This window comes from Dermacentor andersoni, chromosome 6 (assembly GCF_023375885.2).
Source record: "Dermacentor andersoni chromosome 6, qqDerAnde1_hic_scaffold, whole genome shotgun sequence".
Lineage (NCBI taxonomy): Eukaryota > Metazoa > Arthropoda > Arachnida > Ixodida > Ixodidae > Dermacentor > Dermacentor andersoni.
Window position 1 is genome coordinate 174,923,127 of NC_092819.1, and position 23,600 is coordinate 174,946,726.

Below are 23,600 nucleotides of genomic sequence, written 5' to 3' on the forward strand. Positions count from 1 at the left end.
CGACGGTTTCAAGCGACAGCTGCGATGCGGGATGCAGCGGACCTGGTGAGAGCAGGCTAGGCCTAACGTCGTCGCCAGCCGATAGTGATCGCAGGAGCAGTGTTTGGCATGACACAAAGATGGTGCAGCCAGCAGAATCGTTCCAACGGCAGAAGCAAGCAGGGGAAAACCTTCAACAACTGGCAGGAACGTTGGAAACGAAACAGAAATTGGATATGTGTACAGTAACGTGGAAAGTTGGGCTAGTTAGTGAGTAATCATCATACCTTGCTGGTGAAGCAGCGCAACGACACGGACACAGTGAAGACACACAAGAAAAGACGACACTCGCTGCACCCGCAACTATTTTATTTCAGAACACATACTTCATATTTATACACCTGCGCACCCTCAGGCGTCAAAGAAAATCAAGGCAAGATTAAAGGCATTTTTTAAAAATCATTTGCTCGCGCCTACTCGGGCGTCAAAGATATGACACTTATATATCATGGTGTGCAATCCTATCGTACTTGTTGCACCCCTAACAACCATTTCTATCACACAATTTTTTTTTTTTTTTTTCTTTAGTGCACTTCCAAAAAGGCAACCTCACCATGGCTTAGATGTACGGATGGCTGACTGATACAACCTTCTCCCCTCTTGTGAATATGAAAGGCTTCGATTATTTTCCTGGTTAGCTGATCCTTATGCTGCGATAAAACTGTGGTATCATTGTAAAGCGGCCAGCACCCATGTTGTGAGCAGTGCCCCTTAATGTGAGAATGAATGTTTCCCCCAGTGACCTTTTGTGCTCCAAAAGTCTTGTGTTTACACACCGACCCGTTTGGCCGATGTATACTTTTCCACACACATATTGTCTTGGTATTGTTATGGCAGCAGCAAAATTCTGTATAAACGCACTTTGTTATATTGAGGTTCTAACTGAGGACAAGAAGTTATAAAAAATGAAGTACCGTATTTACTTGCATAATGATCGCACCCCTGAATTTTGTCTTCAAAACTAGATTTTTTTTTTCCCGTGTAATGATCGCACCCCGGACTTGCCGCAGGGATATGTCATGTTCCAAGTCTAGCTAATGATGATTGTGCCTTACCATCTGCCAAATGCTGTCGAATGCCATGCGAATGACTCTTCTAGACATACCAAGCGGTCTGCACGTACCAAACATTCTTAAGCAGATGCTCCATTTCATTCCTTTTATCACTTTCCGCACTTCCATGAAAAAAAAAAAAGCTACAACCAAACTTGCCTTGACTTTATTATTTGTAGGCTTTATAATGGTTGTGGTCAACAACAACGAAAAAAGTGCCTTTCGATTCTTCTCGTCTGTGGGCACGCAACAAATCGCGAACGGCAACGGTAGTAGCCACGTTAACACTGGTACGTTAGAAGTGTACCCAATTCATTGCCAACACTTGTAACACAGCTAAGCTATTTGTCCACCCTTAGCGGAAATGTGCTGTATTAGGATAGTAGTGAAGACAAATGCCGCAGTTCTCGCAGCATACCCGCCATGTGTTTCTGTCGCTGGCAGCTAAGCGCGTCCATCTCTGTTTCTGTCCCCTCAAAGGGGACATGGCTACGTTATTGCTGCAAACTTGCCGATATTAACAATATTATTCATTACTGACACGGAAGAAACCGTTTCAATGCGCGTTCGGCTTGCTGCACCGGCCACCATTTTGTTTTTGGTGTTCCGCACTGTTACAGTGGCAGCCGCCTGTTTGTTGACCTGGTGTCATCCTGCAGCAAATGTGGGATGAAAAAAAAAATTGTCTTTTCGTGGGAAATTTAACTCGCGTAATAATCACACCACTGAATTTGCATCAATCTTTTTGATGAAAAGTGTGATCATTATGCAAGTAAATAGGGTACTTTGTTATATTCATAATTTCGTTACATTCGTTGTACAGCAAAGGCTCACTGATTTAAATTTCATCGGCATGCTAAATGAGTTCAAATTAAACTGAATTTGAACTGATAAGTCCTTGAAAAACAGCCAGAATTGAGACTTGGTTGCTAGAAAGCATTTGTAGCTCGCAATATTTATAGATGAAAATAATCTGTTATCACCTTTTGGTTCTTCGAAAGCGATGGTCATCAGTTTGTCTTCCAAAGTGCGAACGTGATGCCCGAGTATCAGCTTCACCCTTCTCGAAGTTGAAAAATAGGTCCGCGATACCGAGTGCCTCGTCTTCTTCCTTGTCATCTTCATCGACGAGAGGTTCTTCTCCAGTTACCTACTCAATTATGTTGTCATTTGTCAGAGTGCAGCATACCACTGCACGAGAGGGCCAGTTTCTCCGTCCCGATCATGTTTGCTGCAACCAAGACGGTTATGCACTTGTTGCTCCGCTTCCCATCTGCACAGCTGTCTCCTTTGTATGTCATTGTCTTGCTTGGTAACAGCGTGTAGAACATAGCGGTTTTGTCTACATTGAAGATATCGCGCGGTGGATAGGCCTTCAGATACTCCTGCAAAGCATCATTGTGCCACACCTCTCTGCTCACATCCTTGCTTTCGCCAGGCAAAACGCAAAACATGATCTCATGCCTTTCCCGGAAACAATGTAGCCAGCCTTCTGAAGCACTGAAATCCTCTATGTTAGGGCTAAGCGCGTAATCTCTTGCCTTCGCCATGACTATTGGGCCACTCGGTGGAATATCCTGGCTTCTAATCTTTATCCAAGTGACCACTGGGTGTTCCACTTCTGGGTGCTTCGCAGGCTGAAGCCTGTCGCGACAGCTGGCGAAAGCTTTGGTTGCATAGGCCTCCTCAATCGCTCTTGTTTTTTACATAAGTTGAGGGCGGCCTCTTTGGAATGCAGTGCTACTTGGCAATTTCGAGTTTGCTCGTCTTGCTGGTGTCCACTTCACGAAGGATTTCCACCTTCTCCTTGAGCGTTTTGGCGCTGTAGCCTTTGCCGCAAGAAGGCATTGCATGGTAGGCCTAACGACTGATCCTGCCGGCACGACACAAGGGGCAGCAAAGTAGCATGAACGGTGAAACGCACAAGATGCAGAAGAACGGCTGTTCTTACTGCCGGGGACACCACGCAACCACACCACACATCCAGACAATGCGCTGCTCTTGGGCTGTTCCCACCACCTATCGTTATGCCAAAAAAGGTTTTGCAGCTGCAGTCTGAAATATCACTGCGAAGCGGCATGCAGTTCGGTGGCATGCAGTTCAAATTATTGCTAGAGGAGTTGAGGCATGTGCAAAACAACAAGTTGTTTGTTTACTCATAGATGCCTATGATGCGTGGCCGGACTGCAACAGTCAGTTCGAATTATCCAATAATTGGAATTAATAAGGTGTAAATTAGCAAGGTTTTACTGCTATCAAAGTTTAGTTACGAGCATGTTCTTGTGACTTTAACCCTTTCGCTGTCACAGACGTACCGGTACATCATCGCGCTTCCCCCCCGCAGTGTCACTGATGTACCGGTACGTTCTCTATCATGCGTTCAAAATTTCACGCCTGAGCGCTAAGCTGGTGCTCCTGGATTGGCCACGCCATCTGTTGACTCTTTCTACAAGTTCGTATGTTCGCCCCGATCTGTGTTAATCCATCTATTGAAGAGTACGGTGCGACTGCCACTCCCCACCTTCTCCTTGCTGAGTGGCGCGGTGGCTCCGCGTTCACTGGATCATGCGTCGTGCGCGTGTGGTTATGGGATCAAGGGTTGTTCTGCCATCTCCGCTGGTTTGAAGGTTTTTATTTTTCTTCTGTTGGTGTCTCTGCTACGGCGCGTCAAGTTCAGGCGCACGTGCCGTTGCCTCTACGAAAAGAGTGACTCGATTGCTGCTTTCGCTCTCTTGCTGCACCCTCGCTTCCGACTTGCAGCAGTAAACGTAAAGCCCTTCGAACTTTGTTTAGCCTTTTTCTATCTCCCTCTGTCTTCTTGATCACGCAACGTCTCATTTCTCTCCGTTGTGCGGGCGACTGAAAGCGCATCCTCCCTGCGCGCGGTTACTTTCGGATGGCTGAGCGCGCGGGAGCTTCGTCTGCTCTTCGGAGCGGTGGCTCAATTCCGATTCAGAATACGAGCCGAGCTCGGATTTGGACTCGGACAGAGTCGCATGCGAGGAAGAGGGTTCCGCATCGTCAGATTCGGATGTTGAACGGATTTTATAGTCAGGCTGATGATGATGATGATGTTTACTAACAGCAGCTGCAGAACACTGAAATGTGCATATTGCATTGACTATGTTATTTGTATACCAATCATACTCAAAAATGAATTGCTATGTTCATTCCCTGTTATGCTCGTTCCCTGAAACCAAGCCGACACTGGGTGTGCGTCACGGCCAGAAAGGTCCGACAGCGAAAGGGTAAAGAGCGTGTTCATGTAATATGTTTCCTGGGCATTAGGCTTTTTCTCACGGTCCCATGGAAAATGTGTATTTGCATAGATTGCTTATAGTGAAAGTCACCAGTCACAGATTTCTGCACTATAAGCAGTACTGCGCTATAACCAAAACATCATTCTCCAAAGGCTACGGACGTGCAAGATACGTAGGCCAAGCAGTCGCATCTGTCCGGTGTGTGTCCTCACTTTCGCTTGCGAGCCTCCGTTTTCCAAGTGCCATACAACCACTGTAAGGCATTTTGTTGTCGTTGCACCTAACCACAAATTTCGCCGTCGACTCCCTATGAGGCAGCACTCATTAGGCCTAGGTGGCAGTGGGTTCGGGTGGCACGCTCTTAATATATGTTTGTACTTATAGACAAACACACAGATCTGGTAAGAGATCTGGTGTTAAGCGGGGCTCACAGCAAACTACAGCACAACCTAATTGATGCATTCCTGTTAGGTACATTTTCCTGGGGTGAACGTTTGCAATCGAGAACACAAAAAATAACCCAATAGAGTTACGCTGATTTTTTACCGGTTCATACGTTCCAAAAAAACAGTTTTTCGGCACCAACATTCAGTACGTGGCCAAACTGCGATCACATGATACACCTTTTGGCCGCTAGATGTCATATAAACAAGAAAATGCACGAGGCGCGTGTGATCAGGCACGGTATATAGCTGCTTGGCCGCAGCAGCTTTGCCGCAATACGTGCCCGCTCGTCTCACGTGAGAACGCCGGCATGCATTCAGTTTCTCACTTCGGTACCAGCAAATCTCTGGAGTCGTTGCACGCGGCGTTCACAGCTGTCACTGCCAATCGATTCTATTGCGATAAGCATCTTCGCCTATCTGTTTAACAGCATGGGGTGCCGTCGGGGTGTAGTGCACGCTTTTAATATGCGATAACCGAAATGCACTGCTGTTCCTTGCTGTATGCTGTGATCGTATACATTTCCCGGCCGCTAGATCCTTTGTGAACAAGAAAAGGCGTGAGGCACGCGTGATCAAGAACTATAGCCGCCCGTTTCACGCAAAAATGACAGCACGCACAGTTTCTCATTCCGGTACTAGTAAATTTCCGCCCGGGTTGTCGCACGTCACATTCACTGCAAAAACTTGTTATAAGCATCTCCACCTATCTGTTTTGCAGGACAGGGGGCATAGTGCCATTGGTAGCCTACTGCACGCTTTTAGTAGGCGATGCACTGCTGTTCCCTTCTGCAGGCAGTGCAATGTGGGCATCCCGTGTCACCTGCCAGCGTGATTCTGTTTTAGTTTCTCATTGCCCTCTTAAAACACCACACATAAGGAAAAAAAAGCAAATGCGTCTCGGGCCGCCGGAACACAGCACCACCAGGTCGACGCATGCACGTCGGCGTCTTGTGCCGCAACGATCTCTATGACGCTTCGAATTACATAGATGTCAACAATAATTGAGTCTGTCAAATTGTTTCTTATTTCGGATCGTACCTTTACGTGGTTAGTACGTTTCTTCTTGCTGTCTTTTTCCAAAAGGTATAAAGAAGCTTCTACTGTACCTGCGAACAGCCGTCAGCTATCGCGAACGCTTAAAGCAAAAGTTTGTTTGTGTGCATACTGGTAGGCACAGCGAAAGCTCGAGTGTGGACAATGATCCGAACTTATAAACTTGCGGCACACAGTTTAAGCTGAAAGCGTTGCGGAGTCAAGACCGCAGGCACGACACCTTCACTTTGCGGTGGCCTGAAACACACTCACGGCGTCGACCAATTTTTGTGTGGGGTTGTTAAAATTCAATTGCTTTTGTCATCGAAATTCGTTTTTATGGCATGCCCGTTAATTCTGACATCCTTGCAAACTCGTCCATGTGTGAAAAAAAATCAGTCAGCGACTGTATCTGGTTTACACACACAAACTAAACGGCCAAAGAGTGACGCATGCATACATGCTCAGTGTAGACCACACTCCACCGAGAAGCGGTCGGAGCAAAGCGCTTCGTTGCCTGCGCAACCCCCACTGAGCCAGCACACTGCTGCCCCATTGTCGGCAGACTCTTTGTTTGCTCGCCCGGTCTCCCTCTCCTCCTTCGCATTGCCCTCGGCGTTCTCCCCTCGGCCAGCACAGCTTGTTAAGAAGCATGCACTCTGCCTTGCTTGTCGTAGGATTTTTCGGAAGCTGCATTATAACCAGTATTTCATCTCGTGGGTACACTGTAAGCTGTATACGTTAAGAATTTGAGTTCATTCTGCGGGAAGTCGAAAAAGACAGCATTGCAACTGGTCCAGCAGTTTAAGCTGTAGAATGACACAAACTAAACCACTCACTTTTCCTTCTCGGGCTTTTCCTCTCCCTCCTTTGCACCTGACAAATACAGTCATGTTGGTACATGGCACCAACGTGATGAGGGTGTTCCGACATTAGAGGAGGGGACTTCATTGTGCACTCCCGAACCTTTTAAAACGCGCGCAGCATTCTTGGCGTAGCATCAGGTCTGTCCGCCTGTCCAGCTGAAAACCCACGTGGGCCACTCTGCATGTGCCACAGGGTGCCTGCCGCTTTTCAGTGAACTCTTTAATGCCAACTTGGGTCTGTGGTTACCATATTTGCTCGCATAATGGTCACACTTCTTCGTCAAAAAAAATTGACGCAAATGCGAAAAGAAAAAAAAGAAAATTTTTCATTTCCCAGCAAATGCGGGATAACAGGTCAACAAGCAGGCGACTGCCGCTGAACAGTGTGGGACACCAAAACAAAAATGGCGGCCTGCGGAGCAAGTCAAACGCACCGAACGCAATTTCGTTATGCGCATTTTTGCGCGATTACGTGCATTGGAACAGTTTCTTCCATATCAGTAAGGAATATTATAGTAAATATCAGCAAGCTTGGGACAATAACATAGCCATGTCCACTTTGAGGGGATAGAAACAGAGGTGGGCGTGCATAGCTGCCAGTGACGTAAAAACACATGGCGGGCATGCTGCAGAAACTGGCATTTGTCTTCACTACTGTCCTAATACGGCACGTTTCCTCTAAGGGTGGGTGAATATCTTAGCTGTGTTACAAGTGTCGACATATGAATAGGGTACACTGCTAATGTATCAGTGTAAACGAGGCCACTATCGTCGTTCGCGATTTGTTGCGTGCCCACAGACGGGAAGAATCGAAAGGTACTTTTTTTGTTGTTGTTGACCAAAACCATTATGAAGCCTACAAATAATAAAGCCAAGGTAAATTTGATTGTTTTTTTTTTGTTTTTTTTTCTTGGAAGTGCGGAAAGTGATGAAAGGAATGAAATGGAGCATCTGCTTAAGAATGTTTGGTGCGACCAGACCGCTTGGTATGTCTTCAAGAGTTGTTCGCGGGGCATTCAACGGATGGTAAGTGCGATCATCATTAGCTAGACTTGGCACATAACATATCGCTGCGACAAGTTCGGAGTGCGATCATTACATGGGAAAAAAATCGAATTTGACGACAAAATTCAGGGGTGCGATCATTATGCGAGTATATACGGTATGTGCCACTGGGTGTCTAATTGTTATAACAACACCTAAAGCAGTAGCATCCTACGTACCTATGGTAAGATGGATGCTAATAAAGTGTGTATGGAATAATAAACACGCATTGCGTGTACAATAAGTACATTTGCACCTCTTAAGAATGCTAGTCTACTTTCCCAGAATGCTACATGGATAGTCATTGTAGCTAAGTGCCGCTCAAAATTATTAAACTTCATTCATTCCGTGGGTGTCATGTAACGATGATTATGGCATGGACAATGGAGGCTTTCTTCTGGGCTGCAATTTTATAGTGATGCCCTTTCCGATGCTATTTTTTTTTCGGGCTTTTTGAGCTGTGCCAGTGGTCAGAGCGACCACTTCATTATCAATAGGATCGGCTGGCCGTGATTGGTGGATGATAAAACCCACACGGAATCAAGTAGAAGGCATCGCCTGACACCAGTTAAGACTTTCAATTTTGGTCTACATGTGAAATGTCATCCAAGTTACCATTCTTATTGCCACACAAGGTTGTGCAGTAACTTCGGCCAAGAGACAGGCTTCTTGCAAGTGCCAACTGACAGCAGGTAAAAACAAGCGCTCATTGTGACATCGACTTCAACCGTGATAAGTGCACCTTCGCTTCTGCACTCTGTGTACATTTTCATTTTTTGCTACAGCACCAGTAAATCTATTGGCTGCACTCTGCTCATGCATTATCTGTATTCACTGCCCTGTGTGCCTCGTGAATGTAGCAGCAGCCTCAACTCCTGAATTTCTTGCTCACGTTGTGCACATTTTTGGTTCACGCGGAATTAAAGATGCGAACAACAGAAAATAATTGTGCAGCAGACGTGGACACTACGTAGCATTCCCCCATCACTATGTTAGATTTGAGTTGCTTGACCAGTATGCATCTGGAAGTGTCTGTGGGCAAGAGCTTGGCTGTTTTTAGTTGTACTAGGCAGAAATTTAGTAATTTTCAAATTGCTATTTTTTGCTAGAGTGCAGTATTATGTGTAATGTCTTGAAGATGCTTTACTCCTTGAAATAATTATGAAAAGAATGTTTGTCCGCATACCTTCGCAAACCAGGAGGTGCCCTGGTGATCCATAAACTCGCTACCATTGGCTATGTTGTGTGGGGTTCTCACACCATGCTCTTTGGACAAAGGAACGACAACACAGTAGTGCAAACAATCACAAGGGCATTTATTGCACCTTTCATAGATCAATGCCTGCTAGACGAGTTGCTATCCACAAAACATGCCAATGTGCGCGCGACACATCTAGGAAGTCCGACTCGCCGCGACCGGATAGGGAGCGAATATGTTCGCCCCATGCTGGATCCCAACGCCTGGTCGTTCACGTATACGGTCACGCGAACGGTGGCGCGTTTGAAGGCGGCCACGCGAGACAGTCTCGCAGAAGCATGGATCGGCGCCCACGGCGCTCGCTGGCCCGCAACCCCAAGAGCAAAGCCTGTTCTCCCCTGCGCCCCCAAGTAACCCTGCCGTGAGGCGGCGTTAGCAGCGCAACACTTGCGCCATCTCTCGTACTGCGCTTCAACCACACAGACCGCCACGTGGCCTGGCGCCCGCGGCGAAGCCGCACTGCAGGAGAGGGGAGCTATGCGGGAAAACAAGATATCAGGAGACGCGTGAGAGTCACGCATCCCCACAGTTGGTATTTCTGGTGCCTGGCATCACTACAAAATTGTGGTCCTGGAGTGACCCATAGCGTTCACTGTAATACATGGAGTTTGTGATAGTATGCAGCAGCGAGGAGGGGAGATTACAGCAAAGGCAAGCATGACACTGTGGCAGCTGCTTGTAATCAAGTGCCTGTAACTTTGCTGTTGTGGCACCATTGAAAAAAAAAAATTGTTGATGCTCATTGTAGTTCATCGTAGACTAGTGCGCAACTGGCACTATGAGGCAAATTTTCCAGCTCCGAGTGGCTTAGGGGGCCCTTTAAATCCCAGTGCCTCTGGAAGGTGAACATTCCGGATGAATATCTTGGCATTCAATTACAGTTGTCCCTGGAGTTTAGCTGCATATGCCTCATCTTATTGCAAATATTTGCCCCAGTACATCTTGGGCCTAACAGAAACAGTCTGTCTCAGGTGGTGAGAAGAGTCCTTGAACATCTGAATGAAACAACTATTTACACAGCTGCTGTACATCTTGTATATTCTAGTATGGGAATTTTTCTAGCCTTTCAATGTAAGCAGTTGCCATGGAATTGTCTTTCCTGTATTAAGCTGTCACTATAATTGAATTGCATCGAAGTCCTGAAAGGTTTTTTTGTGTTGAACCCCAAACCCTTTTTGCGTAGGCATTATGAGCTGGTGCGAGACATCCGCCAGAACAAGGGAACCATCCTGAAGGCGACCGTTGACTACGTGCGCACCCTCAAGAAGGAGAACGACCGCATCCCGCTTGTGGAGGAGAAGCAGCGCACACTTGAGCAGCAAAATAGGCAGCTGCTGCTCAGGATACAGGTGGGTGTACTGGAGAGAAAAATTATTCGTGCAGCATCCGTAGAGGGCAAGGACACCATGCTCCTGCACCAGCTCGTCAAAGATTTTGGCGGCGCATTGTCGGGCCTAGTTAAAGGTCGTCATTTCCTGAAAGAACTGCACTTGTACTGAGTCACCTGCTGCGGTGGCTTAGCGGCTATGGTGTTGCACTGCTACACCGCGCTAGCCACTTTACTGTGGGGGGGGGGGGGGGGGGGGGAGGCGAAATGCAAGAACACACGTGTCCCGTGCATTGGGAGCACATTAAAGTTCCCCTGGTGGTCAAAATTAACCCAGAGTCCCCCACTACAGCGTGCCTCATGATCAAATCAGGGATTTGGCACGTAAAACCCCACAATTCAACTTGTACTGAGCCACAACTGCTCAAATATGGAAAAATACTTTGAAATCCGCAACATTCCTTTGTTCATTACTTCCCTCCACCTTGCGGGTTTCCGCAGAACTATAACATCAATTTGGAAGTCGGTTAAAAAGATACGGTTTCATGTCGCGTCGACAATATCTTCACATCAGCGGTACAGATTAAGTGAAGCCAGCCATGCTTTCACGTGCACTCTGTCCCCGCAGCTGATAGCGTCTCCCGCACTGGGAGATGCTATTCGGAAATGCGCCGGCAGCGAGGAGCAAATGCTTCGTCTGCCTCTTGCTCCAACGGGTTACCGAAACTCGAGATTACGCAACCTCGAATACTAAATGCGCGGTAAGACCGCTAACATGCCACGCCATCTAGGCACGGCCACTCTTTGCACATGCAGTCGATTACCTCTACCTCCCCCCCCCCCCCCCCCCCTCCCACTGCTTGATCGCGTTCTCGCCAGCGAGCTCCCTTCCCCCTTCTTTCCCTTTGCTTGTGTGGTACGGCTGCACTCCTGAAGCCACCATCTTTCTTGTCTCACCCTTGCACACTTTCACTCGCACCTAAAGCATTATGTGCGCAGGCCGCTATAGTATGCTATAGCACTTGAGCTTTATACGGAACATGATGCTGCTCCACTTTGGCAGTTGCTCTCGTCGCGCGGTGACCGATTTAAGAGGTGCGTTTGCAAGCAGCCGCTTGTAATTCAGTCATTTGACCATCTGCGTCTGCTGAAGTTTTCATTGTCTCAGCATTCCTTTGCGACAGAAGCGAAATTTTGTTATATTGAAATTCCATACAAACACACTTTGTTATATTGAGATTCTAAATGCATGGTGTTCTACGGACAAGAAGTTATGAAAAGTTAAATACTTCATTATATCGAGAATTTTGTTATATTGAAGTTTGTTATATTTGAGGTTTACTTGAATGTCCTGAGGCAGTCATTTCCCAGTCAAGCCTTGTTCATGACACTGTGGAAACCTTTCTTGAGCTTTACTCAGTGTTTGCCTTTAGTGTCCCTTCAGCAGTGTGCTTCCACAGCATCGAGAGCCCCTTTTAATTTTGCAGGAAGTGGCGGTTCATAATTAGAAGAAAAATGGAGGTCGCACCTTCCTTCTCCAAAACGGCATTTTAACGGAACACTGGGGCTCAGCATGTGCCCAGTGAAGCACAGGAACAAAATTCCATTAATACGGTTTCCATAGTAGAACTCAAAACCTAAATCATGACGTTGTCATCACTTCAGAAGCCAACGGAGCAGCAAGAGCCAATGTTGTCAGTTCTCCATTTGTTGTTTTTACACATCTGTTGCATTTGTCTCCATATATTGCCACTGTATGGTCTTTTTGTTTGTGCCATTTGTGCTGTAGTCCAGTATTTTTCGTAGCTGCATATCACTTGAAGAGGACTTCTGATGAAAAAGAAGCCTTGTTTAAAGTCTGGCCCAAAATTGCATAGCATAGTTGTTGGCGGTGCCGCTTGGAAATATATTGTAATGCATGTACTGAACTTCTGACATGTAATTTGCTTAGCAGTGAGACACCTTTGTGATGCCGCACAGTGATAAGGGCAGATTCCGTGGTTAGTAATCTAACCGGTTTTCACATGTTTCATGATGCAGTTATATGCAGGAGGGATATTGCACATTAGAAGATACCCGCGGGCTTGTAAGTCGCACTAGTCCCCATCATTCCTTTTGCCACCAACTTTATTGCAGCATAGCACAGGGTTTGCACGGGTCCTTGAAAACCCCTGAATTTGAAAATGTGATTTTCAAAGCCTTGAAAACTTTGAAATATTTAGTAGTGCCTGAAAAACCCTTGAATTCCGTGATGATAGTCATTGGCGTCGTTCAGCGATTGCCCATCGATCAACTGGCCACATTGAAAGCGAGGGTTGCCTCTCGATCCAAGCCAAGAAAATCCAGTCCGGTTCGGGCGTTCATCCTCCATGTTGTTGTTGTTTTTTTTGTTCACTGCGGTCGCGCACTTTTTATAGTTGCTGTTCTCATACCGCTTGTTAATCGCCTCCCGTTGGCTTATTCAGAGCACGTGTATTGCAGCACGCGCTGGATGTGGACGTAATTGTGTGTGCACGCAATGCCCGGGAAGTGCAATTTCCAGCGATCATGGCTTAGCCATGAAGAGTACAAAGACTGGATTGGGCCGGGCACCACGAGTTCGCATTGTGCTAGATGTAGACCGTGCGGAAAAGTGTTTGACATCTCGTCGATGGGAGAGTCTGTGCTGAAGAGCCACAAGAGGAGTTCGAAATACAGCGCAAGCATGAAGAACGCAGCAGGTACCTCCATGTTGAACTACGTGACATTGCGCGAGTGTGGCGAATCTGTTCGTGTAGTCGAAACGCAGTCCTCGAATTTGAATGCCGCAAGCAAGGCTCACGATTTAGTGACAGAAACGGAAATATTCTGGGCTTTGAAAGTTGTCACATGTCATTACTCGTACAGCTCATCCGCCCACACAAGCGATCTGTTCAAGAGAATGTTTCCCGATAGTGAAGTGGCGAAGGTCTTCACATGTGGAGAGAAAAAGTGCGCGTACCTGGCGTGTCATGGTCTTAGACCATTCTTTCTATCATCCATTCATCGGGCGATAGATAAGTGCGACTATTACATCGTTCTGTTTGATGAATCCGCAAATGATTACCTCCACCAGAAGCAGATGGATATACACGTCAGGTACTGGGATGCATCTTAAAAAATAACAACAAGGTACTTCACATCCGTTTTTATGGGCCACGCGATGGCAGAGGACATCGAGGATGAATTGTGGAAGGCACTGGAGCCATTACCACTTGTGAAGATCCTACAAGTGTCTATGGACGGACCGAATGTCAACTTGAAATTCTTCAGAAGCTTTCAGGAGCACCTGCAAAAAAAACTATCAAGTACAATGCCTAGATTTAGGCACTTGCGGTCTGCACGTTGTGCACAATGCCTACAGGGCGGGTGTAACTGCCAGCAAGAGGGGAGTGGACATTCTGTTGTCTAGTCTAAGTGCATTGTTTGAAGATTCCCCGGCGAGGCGAGAGGACTTCGTAGCGGTGACTGGTCAGGCTACATTTCCCCTTAAGTACGTCGCCCATCACTGGGTTGAAAATGTTCCGGTAATTGAATCAGCCCTTTCACTGTGGCCTGGTGTGGGAATATACATTGAGTCTGCAAGAAAGAAAGAAGTGAACCAGCCGAAATGTGCCTCCTTTCAAAACTTGCTCAGTTTCACCAGTGACCCACTAGTCCCAGCAAAACTTAACTTTGCCCTTGGGATTGCACTAATTCTGAAACCTTTCCTGACGGACTATCAGGCAGACCAACCACTTGTGTTTTTTCTGGCAAGGGACCTCGAAACAATTGTCAGGAAGCTTCTCACAAAGTTTGTGAAGTGTTCAGTTCTCTCTGCGTCAGTTGGGACTACAGGCCTGTTGAAAATCAACATTGAAGACGTGAACAGTCACACACCACTTGAGAAAGTGGACATTGGTTATGCAGCTGAACAAATTTTGAAGAATTCCAAGGTCAGTGCAAAAGATGCGTTTGCATTTAAAATGGAATGCAAGCAGTTCCTTGTTAGTGTATGTAAAAAGGTTCATGAGAAGAGTCCTTTAAGATGCCCTTTGGTTAGAGGCCTTTCCTCACTGGATCCCCGTCAAATGTGCACCAAGCCAAACCAGTGCCTAGCAGGACTCAAGAATGTTTTGAATGCCCTCATCGCTGCAAAAAGGTTGAGCGATCTCCAACGGGACTCTGTTCTCTCCGAGTGTGCCGAAATGCTGCAGATGGAGAAGCACAAGCTGCGATTGCTTGAAAAGAGCTCTGACAGGCTAGACTTTTTTTTTTAGAACTCCTAAAGTTCAATTCATCATACGCTGAGCTCTGGAAAGTAGTCTAACTTTTGCTTGTGCTCAGCCACGGCCAGGCAACTGTGGAAAGAGGATTTAGTGTCAACCGGCAGGTCTGTGTAGAAAACCTGAAAAGTCTGTCATATGTCTCACAACGCATTACATGCAACGCCATTGATAAGGCAGGTGGCATCCTTAACATTCCTATAACAAAGGAGTTGAGGACCTCCGTTTCAGCTGCAAGGCATCGTTATCATGCATATCTGGAGGCGCAGAAAAAGGAGCAACTTGAAGAAGCAACGGAGTCAAAAGAGGCGCCTTGTTGAGGAAGAAATTGATAACTTAAAGCGAAAGAAAGCAAGACTTGAAGCAACCGTTGCTGATCTGACAGCTTCAGCAGAAAACTTGGCTAAGAAAGCAGAAGAGACAGGCGACGTCGTGCACATTGTGAAGTCAAATTGCCTTAGGAAAACGGCAAAAAGCAAGACGGAAGAACTTCTAAACATCAAGCGAGAAATAATCGCAAAGGTTCAGGAGCTTTCATGAACACTTGTTACGACCTGTCTTAGTTTACTATTAAACTAGTCTAGTCTGTAAGTGCGTCTTTTTCTTAGTGTTCAATAAATTTGTTGCAGCGTGTTTTAAAAACGTTGTTCTACTATAAAGAGTACTGAATTGAGTATTGAAATGAGTCCTTTAAAAAAACTTTTGGGGGCCTTGAAAGACCTTAAAAACCCTTGAATTTATGCCTTCAAAGCCTGTACGAACCCTGATAGCAGATCTTCCGCCAAGGAGCAAATTAATCATCACTGCTGGTATTTTACCTCTGATTGGTATCCTGTATAGCTTAGAAGTACCATTGGTAAGGGTGTGCATGGAATACTAGTACTTTGACACTGAATCAAATAGTGCCAATAGCAAATTGAATACAGTCACCCACCGATAATCCGGACTCGACGGGGATTGCCAAAGCGTCCAATTAACTGCAGTCTAATATACCAGATTCGCCAAAAAATAGGTGACTTTATTCCACAAATGGCCAAAAAAAGTGTGCTGTATTCGGATCGTCACTTAACTTCAATTTCACATTGCTATATAGCGCAAGACGCTTGGAGCAATGGCCTTCTTGGCACAGTGCCAAGCCAGCTATTTCATTGGTGCAGAAGCGCATCCACCCGTCCACGTGTCCCGTGCAATCGAGTGAAATATCACAGCAATGAAAGTACCATTTGAAAGTAATCCGTCCAAGAGTTTTCCAACGTGCATTACTGCAAATATGTACGCTTGCCCTTGGCGTAGACATTCAGCGGCCATCATTTTCTAGCAATGCCTTTTATGCTATTCCATTTTATGCTTCGTCAGTGGTCACAGAGACGCCTTTTCAGCCAGCTATGAAGAGTGGGTAATAAGTGTGGTTTAGAATCGAGCAGAAAGCATCACTTAAAAATCGCAGCGCGTATCTCAACTATTGTCATGCTGTCACTACAGGTTCATGAAAGTACAGTCAATGCAAGCAATTGAAATTCTCATAGGCTAGGCTTCGCTTGTTTCGGTTTCGCAGAGTGACATGGCCAACAACAATGCTGGTAACATCTCAAATGAAAATATCTCTATTTCTGTTGGACTCATATTGACACACAGTCGTGCAGTCGGAGTCAGAGTAATTGCATGACACACTGTAAAGTGTCTAAATTTTCTGTTGTCCTTGTACATTAAGGGGGGATGCGGCTTTCGCATCGCGAAAAATTACCAAAAAATCAATTTTTTTTAAATCACATTTTCAGTTTCTATAACCCTTTTTCTATCTGATACCCAAATATGATATTGCCTTGCTTAGAACTCATGGGACCAATTACATGAATGATCACTGACCTGGAGAGGCAAAACAGAAGGGTGAGTCTAAAAATTAATCTGCACAAAACTACAGTAATGTTTAACAGTCTCGGTAGAGAACAGCAGTTCACGATAGGTAGTGAGGCATTGGAAGTGGTAAGGGAATACATCTACTTAGGGCAGGTAGTGACTGCGGATCCAGATCATGAGACTGAAATAATCAGAAGAATAAGAATGGGCTGGGGTGCGTTTGGCAGGCATTCTCAAATAATGAACAGCAGGTTGCCATTATCCTTCAAGAGAAAAGTGTATAACAGCTGTGTCTTACCAGTACTCATGTAGGGGGCAGAAACCTTGAGGCTTACGAAAAGGGTTCTACTTAAATTGAGGACGATGCAACGAGCTATGGAAAGAAGAATGATGGCTGTAACGTTAAGAGATAAGAAAAGACCAGATTGGGTGAGGCAACAAACTCGAGTTAATGACACCTTAGTTGAAATCAAGAAAAATAAATGGGCATGGGCAGGACATGTAATGAGGAGGGAAGATAACCGATGGTCATTAAGGGTTACGGACTGGATTCCAAGGGAATGGAAGCGTAGCAGGGGGCAGTAGAAAATTAGGTGGGCGGATGAGATTAAGAAGTTTGCAGGGACGACAGGGCCACAATTAGTACATGACTGTGTTAGTTGGAGAAGTATGGGAGAGGCCTTTGCCCTGCAGTAGGCGTAACCAGGCTGATGATAATGATGACCCAAATATCATCACTGTAAACCACTTAGAAGTGCTCTAAAAAATTCGTTTTATCAGCGAAAGTGGCGAAAAATCTCCCAGAAATCAAGAAAGAACAGCGTTTCTCAAGCCACAATATCTCCGGAACGGCGTGACCGAGCGCCGCCATCTTGGATCTCGTTGGAAAGCGCGTTTCTCCATCTTCAAATTGGCCGCTTCAGCGATCTCCTTCATACAGAAACAAGCGCACGAAAAGCAAATGATTGAAGGTCGTGCCGGAGTCTGCGATTGGCCGCGCCTGCCACATGACTACAGCGTGGTTCGCCATTGGTCCGGCGCTCGTGTCGTCTGCTCGGCTCTTTGCACCTCACGAGTCTGGACGTCTCTACTCGCCGTAATCTCGACGTGTCAAAACGGGCGCTACGCGGATATCGCACTAGCGTGGCCGATCCCTACGCTTGTGGACATTTCAGACTCGCGGCTAAGCATTCTGAGCTTAACCAGCTAAACACACAGGTTGTTACTGTGGCAAAGTGTAAAACATCTCAAACATTTAAAAAGACGTGTTCACAATTATACTCCTGACGAAAGTTTACTCCAGCGGCAAAGTTGAATACACTTGTTTTCTGCTATGTTTGTCTGGTTGAGCTCTGTGCCACTAGATGGCTACACCCAGCAGGCCACTCACATTTGTGCCTCCGCTGAACTGGCAAAATTCCCAGTCCCCCTACACTTGTGTTTACCCAAATACGAGACATGCTTAAACTCTCTATTGTGGTAGTAATCCTCCAACATGAAGTGATGGCTGCAAACGAGTAGATGCTGGCACCGATCAAATACCAACAGCCCAATGCACTGCAGCCACTCTGCTCACATGTTGCCTTCCCAAGAGACAATGTCGCAGCTTGACATGTCACCAATTGCTAGATTTGCAGCCCACAACATAAAATGGGTGATCCATGGTGCTCATAAAAAGAGAGCTTGAGAAAAACACTGACTGCACAGCTCGCATCAGCATGGAGAACCATGTACCACAAGCAGACAAGACTTGTTGTGTGCCGGAAGTGCTGGAGTATAGTGATAAATTGTCGTGTATCCTTTCTTTTACTTTCTTTTATACAAACAAATTAGCCAACATTCCAGCTATTACAAACAAGATTTCTTTCCCATAAAGTCTGAAAAATTATCAATGACACAACCTGGATAGCCAGTCGGCTAGCTCGCCCAATCAATTAGCCCAATGTCAATTGGGCTAACTACGTCCATTGTGAGGCGGTTGCTGAAATCACGGGGGAGTGGCGCCATTGCAATCAATAGCGATGCACATCTTCAGAACCTTATAACAAATTACATGCTTTACGTGGCGTGCCTAAATGCGTCACTTCATGATCGGAAGGACCTACCCTAACTCGGTACATTTGTACAAAATCGTCAATTGTGTCAGGGTCCCTTTAAAGATAATTGAAAATAGAACAAAAGCATTTCACTTTAAAAAAAAATCTTAAAGAAACCTTTCGATTCCATTGACCATGACGTCTTGTCACCTACCATATTTACTCAAATCTAACGCACACTTTTTTCTGATAAAACAGGTCCAAAAAATGTGCGCACGTTAGAATCGAGTATGACCCTAAATCTGTGTTACCATATCGCCATCAGCATTTCAAAATGGGCACCTCGTACGCACTTTGAGCTTAGCTGCCGTAGCTTTGTTCTTGTGCAGTAGTGCCTTTGCTTAGGAATAGCCTCCTATATTAGCCTCCTAAATATATAGGAGGCTATGGCTTAGGTTAGTCCACCATCTGTCTTCCCGTTTTCTGCAATCACTCTATCAGCATGGAAGTTCCAACTGCAAAGAGACGCTGAGTTCATCATGAAGCCGCAATTAAAAGGAAAGTGATCACGTGTGCGGAGACGGATGGAAATCTGGCCACATAATGGGCGTTGGGAGTTCCCGCAGCTGTTGCGCACAACGCAGCCATGCAGCCCCTATCTTAAAAGTGATCTGCGAAGGGGAAAGTCTACGCGCTTAGGCGCACCACGCTGTGTTCGCGTTGCTTAGTTCACATTGAAGTGAAAGGAAGCACGAAGGTGAATTCGCACACTCCTACTACCCCCTCGCTCCAGCACGTTGATAGCGAGTTTCCTTAGTTGTCAAGTGAGAAGTATTCACGTTTGCTTGTGGGCGCGGGACACCGTGCTTGTTACCATATTTACTCGAATCTAATGCGCACCTTTTTTCCGGTAAAACAAGTCCAGAAATTGCATGCGCATTAAAATTGACTACGACCCTAAATCCACGTTAGCATATCGCCATTGTCATTCAAAAAATGGCTGCCTCGTACGCGCTTCTAGCCTAGCTGCCGTAGCTTCCTCCATGTGCATACCTCCATGTTGTACGTGTAACCAGGCGCTGGTGTAACCTAGTCTACCACCTGTCTTCCCATTTTCTGCATTTGTTCAATCAGCACGGAAGCGCCGACAGCAAAGACCCACCAAGTCCACCATGATGCCGCATTTAAAGGAAAGTTATCATGCGCGTGGAGACGGACGGAAATCGGGCCGCATCACGGGCGTTCGGTGCTCCTGAAACTTGCATGTGGGACTGGTGCAAACAGAAGGAGAATATTTTCGCCAGCAAAGCAACAAGGAAGGGTGTCAGTGAACTGAAGCAGTGCCGCTTCGCCGAAATAGAAGAGCTGCTCGCGAAATACATGCAAGAGCAGCAAGCGGCACAGCAGCCTGTGACAAGCGATTTGCTCAAAGTATGGGCGATGCAGTTGGCCCTACAGAAAGGGCTAATGTGGAGTGACTTCAAAGCGAGCAGGTGCTGGCTATCAAACTTTATGAAAAGAAAAGGCTTTTCTCTTTTAAAGTGGACAAGGATATGCCAAAAATTGCCCGAAGAATATGAAGAGAAATTCCACAGTTTTCAGCTGTACATTTTGAAGTTGCACCATACAAACTGCTACCACTTTGGACAGATTGGAAATGCTGATCAGATGCTGCCCTACTTTTAAATGCCTGCCACCGCAACCGTTGAAAAGAACTACAGTGAAATCTCGTTGATACGATTCGGCTAAATACGTTTTTCGGCATAATACATTTTTTTTTCGTTCCCGGCCGATGCCCTATAGAGGTAAATGCATTTTTGTACGGCTAATACGATCGTATTTCCACGTCGGTTTGGATAATACGATCCCGGAAACGTCTTCTGTATGATGATAACATCAGAGCCAGTCCTTTGAAGCGGGTGGGCAGAGCTACTGAAATTAACATCGAGCGAAACGACAGGCACGGCGGACTAAAGACGCGGCGACGCGCGCTTTGTATGCTCGAGGCTTGGCCTGGCTCGGCTCGGCTAGAGTCCGGCCGTGCTTCTGCACAGCGCCTGCAGCAGTGTGGCGGCCTCTGGGAGCAATTTTCGCAAGCTCGCACACCAAACGCACCGAAGGTTTTTAGCGCCATCTATCCTAAGACATAGTACTCACGGTAAAATCACGTGACCAAGAAGCAGTGATTGGCGCATGCATTGACGATGCTGTAGGCTTTGTTGGCTTTGTGCCTGCCATTTCTCGTTGCCATTTTGGTGTTTCGAGCGTTCAGCTTGCACTTCGCCCTTATCGTTTCTTCTGTTTTGGTGCCGCGTTTCACCCGTGCGCTTCACCATGTCTAGAAAGCGTAAAGCGTTATCGCTGAAAGAAAAACTCGACGTCCTAGCAAAAGTCGACGAAAATCCGCAGAAGAAACGTGTCGACCTGGCACGCGAACTTTGTTTGCCTGTCTCCACGCTGAACACGATCGTCGGCAAGCGAGAAGAAATTCAGAAGAACATTCAAGTCTTCGGCGCCGGCGTGAAGCAAACAAGGGGCGCCCAGCATGGCAAGATGGAAGAGGTTCTTCTGGCATGGTTCAGGGAAGTAAGGGCGGCGGGCGTGAACGTGGACGGGACAGTTGTTCGCGAGAGAGCTGATGAGATAGCACTCTCGTTGGGCATCGAAGATTTTAAAGCTTCGGGCGGGTGGCTCCATCGTTTTAAAACACGGCATGGCCTGTCGTATAAAACCGTTTCCGGCGAAGAGAAGTCTGCCGACCAAGATCAGGTCTCCAACTGGCTTTCGACTCTGCCGGCGGTGATTGCTCAGTACCAGCCAAGGGACGTGTTCAACGCAGATGAAGCTGGGTTGTTCATCAATCTTCAGCCCGAGAAAAGTCTCAGCATAAAAGGTGAGACGTGTCAAGGCGGAAAAAAAAGCAAAGAAAGAGTCGCCGTATTGTTGTGCTGCAACGCTGATGGAACCGAGAAGCTCAAGCCTACTGTCATTGGCAAATACTGGAAGCCACGCTGCTTTTCGCGTAACCCACGCCTTCCTGTCATTTATAAAGCGAATAAGAAGGCATGGATGACCGGAGCCCTTTTCACTGAGTTCCTCACATTTCTGGATGCCCGGATGCGTGCCGCGAACCGTAGAATTCTTCTGGTTCTCGACAATTGTGCCGCGCACCCTGTCGATACTTCGTGGCTGCAAAACGTAAAAGTAATTTTCCTGCCGCCCAACTGCACCAGCCACTTGCAGCCCCTAGATGCAGGAATCATTAGAAACATGAAATTTCACTTTAGGAGCTTGTTGATCAGACACTTTTTGGCCAAGATTGACCGGAAAGATGCCAGCTTGAAGGTGGATCTTCTTGATGCCATCCATTTTCTGGCGATGTCATGGGATCGCATCAAACCTGACACCATCGCCAACTGCTTCAAGAAGTGTGGCTTTTTTTGTGCACCTGGCGATACTGAGGAAAATGGAGATGACGGCGCAGAGATTGACATCCCGGACTGGGGTGACCTCAATGTCGACGCGTCTCCGGAAGAGTTTGTATCGGCGGACGACCAACTGGCGACATGTGAATTGCGCACCGTCCAAGACATCATTGCAGATGTTACCGCTGAAGAGGAGAGCGACGACGATGACAACCAAGACGCCGGAGATTGCAGCAGCGATCGTCGGCCATTAAATACTGACGGTGCTCTCGAAGCTTTGGACGGGCTTCGTGGCTTTGTCGCGTCTGCGGAGCTCAGCGAGGAAACTGCTACTCGTTTTTACGAGTTCCAGAAAAGCTTGCTGCAGGACCTCGAAAAGCAAAAAGTGCAGCGCAAAGTGACGGATTATTTTAAAGTGCTTTAATAAAAGCAAGTTCTGTGCCAAGTATGTATTATTCACGATCTTTTGGAGTCCGTTTTGGATAATACGATTTTTGGATAATACGTTTTTATTTTCGGTGCCCGTGAGAATCGTATCAACGAGATTCCACTGTAGTCACCGCAATGCTTTGTTGCACTGCGGATGGGCACAAGCTGCCCCCGTATCTTATCTTCAGACAGAAGACACTACCAAAAGGAACCGTGTTTCCTAGTGCTGTGATTATGCGTGCAAATGAAAATGACCACGGACTTGGTCACTGACTGGATTGGTAACATTTGGCGGAAGAGACCCGGCGGCATTCGGGTCTGCGTGGGATGCTTGTGCTCGACGCGTTCAGGTGCCACCTTGACCAGCGCATCAAGGACAAGCTGGCTGCATGCAACACCGACTTTGTCGTGATACCCGGCGGCATGACATCGCAGCTCCAGCTGCTCGATGTTCGTTTGAACAAGCCAGTGAAAGATAGAATTCGGGCGCTCTACATCGAATGGCTCATCAGTGGCTGCCACGAATTCATGCCCGCCAATAAAATGAAGCGTGTCTCGCTCAAGGACTTTGCTGGATGGGTGAAAGATGTGGTGCATGATCCTGTCTGCCATGGCCAACAAGGCCTTTAAGAAGTGCGGGATTTCGAATGCCATGGATAGCACCGAGGATGACATGCTTTGGCCTGTTGATAGCGATAAGGAGTTATGTGATAGCGACGAGTGATATCGAGCGACGAGCGCAGTGAAAATCTTGGCGGCAAGGTACGCCGCTTGCATTTGTGTTTTTATTCATCGCAACTTTAGTGTATTGGGAATAAATCTGTTTTTTCCAAATGAGAGAAAATAGTATTTCTATATGAAAGCATGAGGTATACGGTATACTTTTTTTTTGTCTTGGAAACAGGTGTGCGTTACAATCGAGGTTATCATTTTTTAAATGTTTTGGTTATGGAAAACAGCTGTGCGTTACAATCGAGTAAATACGGTAATTTAGTTAGTAAGCGAACATGTACCAAAGTATTCTCTCATATTAAACAAAAGTGAAGGACAGGTTAACTATACTTGCACACCATGCACATTCTAAGAACAAATTCAACCTCCACTGCTGAGGGAGAAGCTACATTACTCTATCTTTCAATAGGTTGGAAGGCTGTTATGCTGTATGACGGATCTGCATTTTAAAGCAAAGCTTTGTTTGCAAACCTCCCCAGCGCCTCTCTTGCTGACCATGACTTCTGCTGCTCAT

At 46.5% G+C, this 23,600-nt stretch overlaps 1 protein-coding gene and 1 pseudogene across 3 annotated transcripts in view; both read left to right on the top strand.

Annotated features, from left to right (window-relative positions):
• Mitf (transcription factor Mitf) overlaps nucleotides 1–23,600 on the top strand; it is a 325,695-nt gene that overhangs the window by 206,994 nt on the left and 95,101 nt on the right. For all 3 annotated transcript variants that reach the window (XM_055066826.2, XM_055066825.2, XM_050172275.3), the window contains exon 6: nucleotides 10,181–10,346. In XM_055066826.2, the coding sequence (XP_054922801.1) occupies nucleotides 10,181–10,346 (166 nt within the window). The remainder of the gene's footprint in view (nucleotides 1–10,180; nucleotides 10,347–23,600) is intronic.
• On the top strand, nucleotides 13,425–15,259 carry LOC140219032 (uncharacterized; annotated as a pseudogene).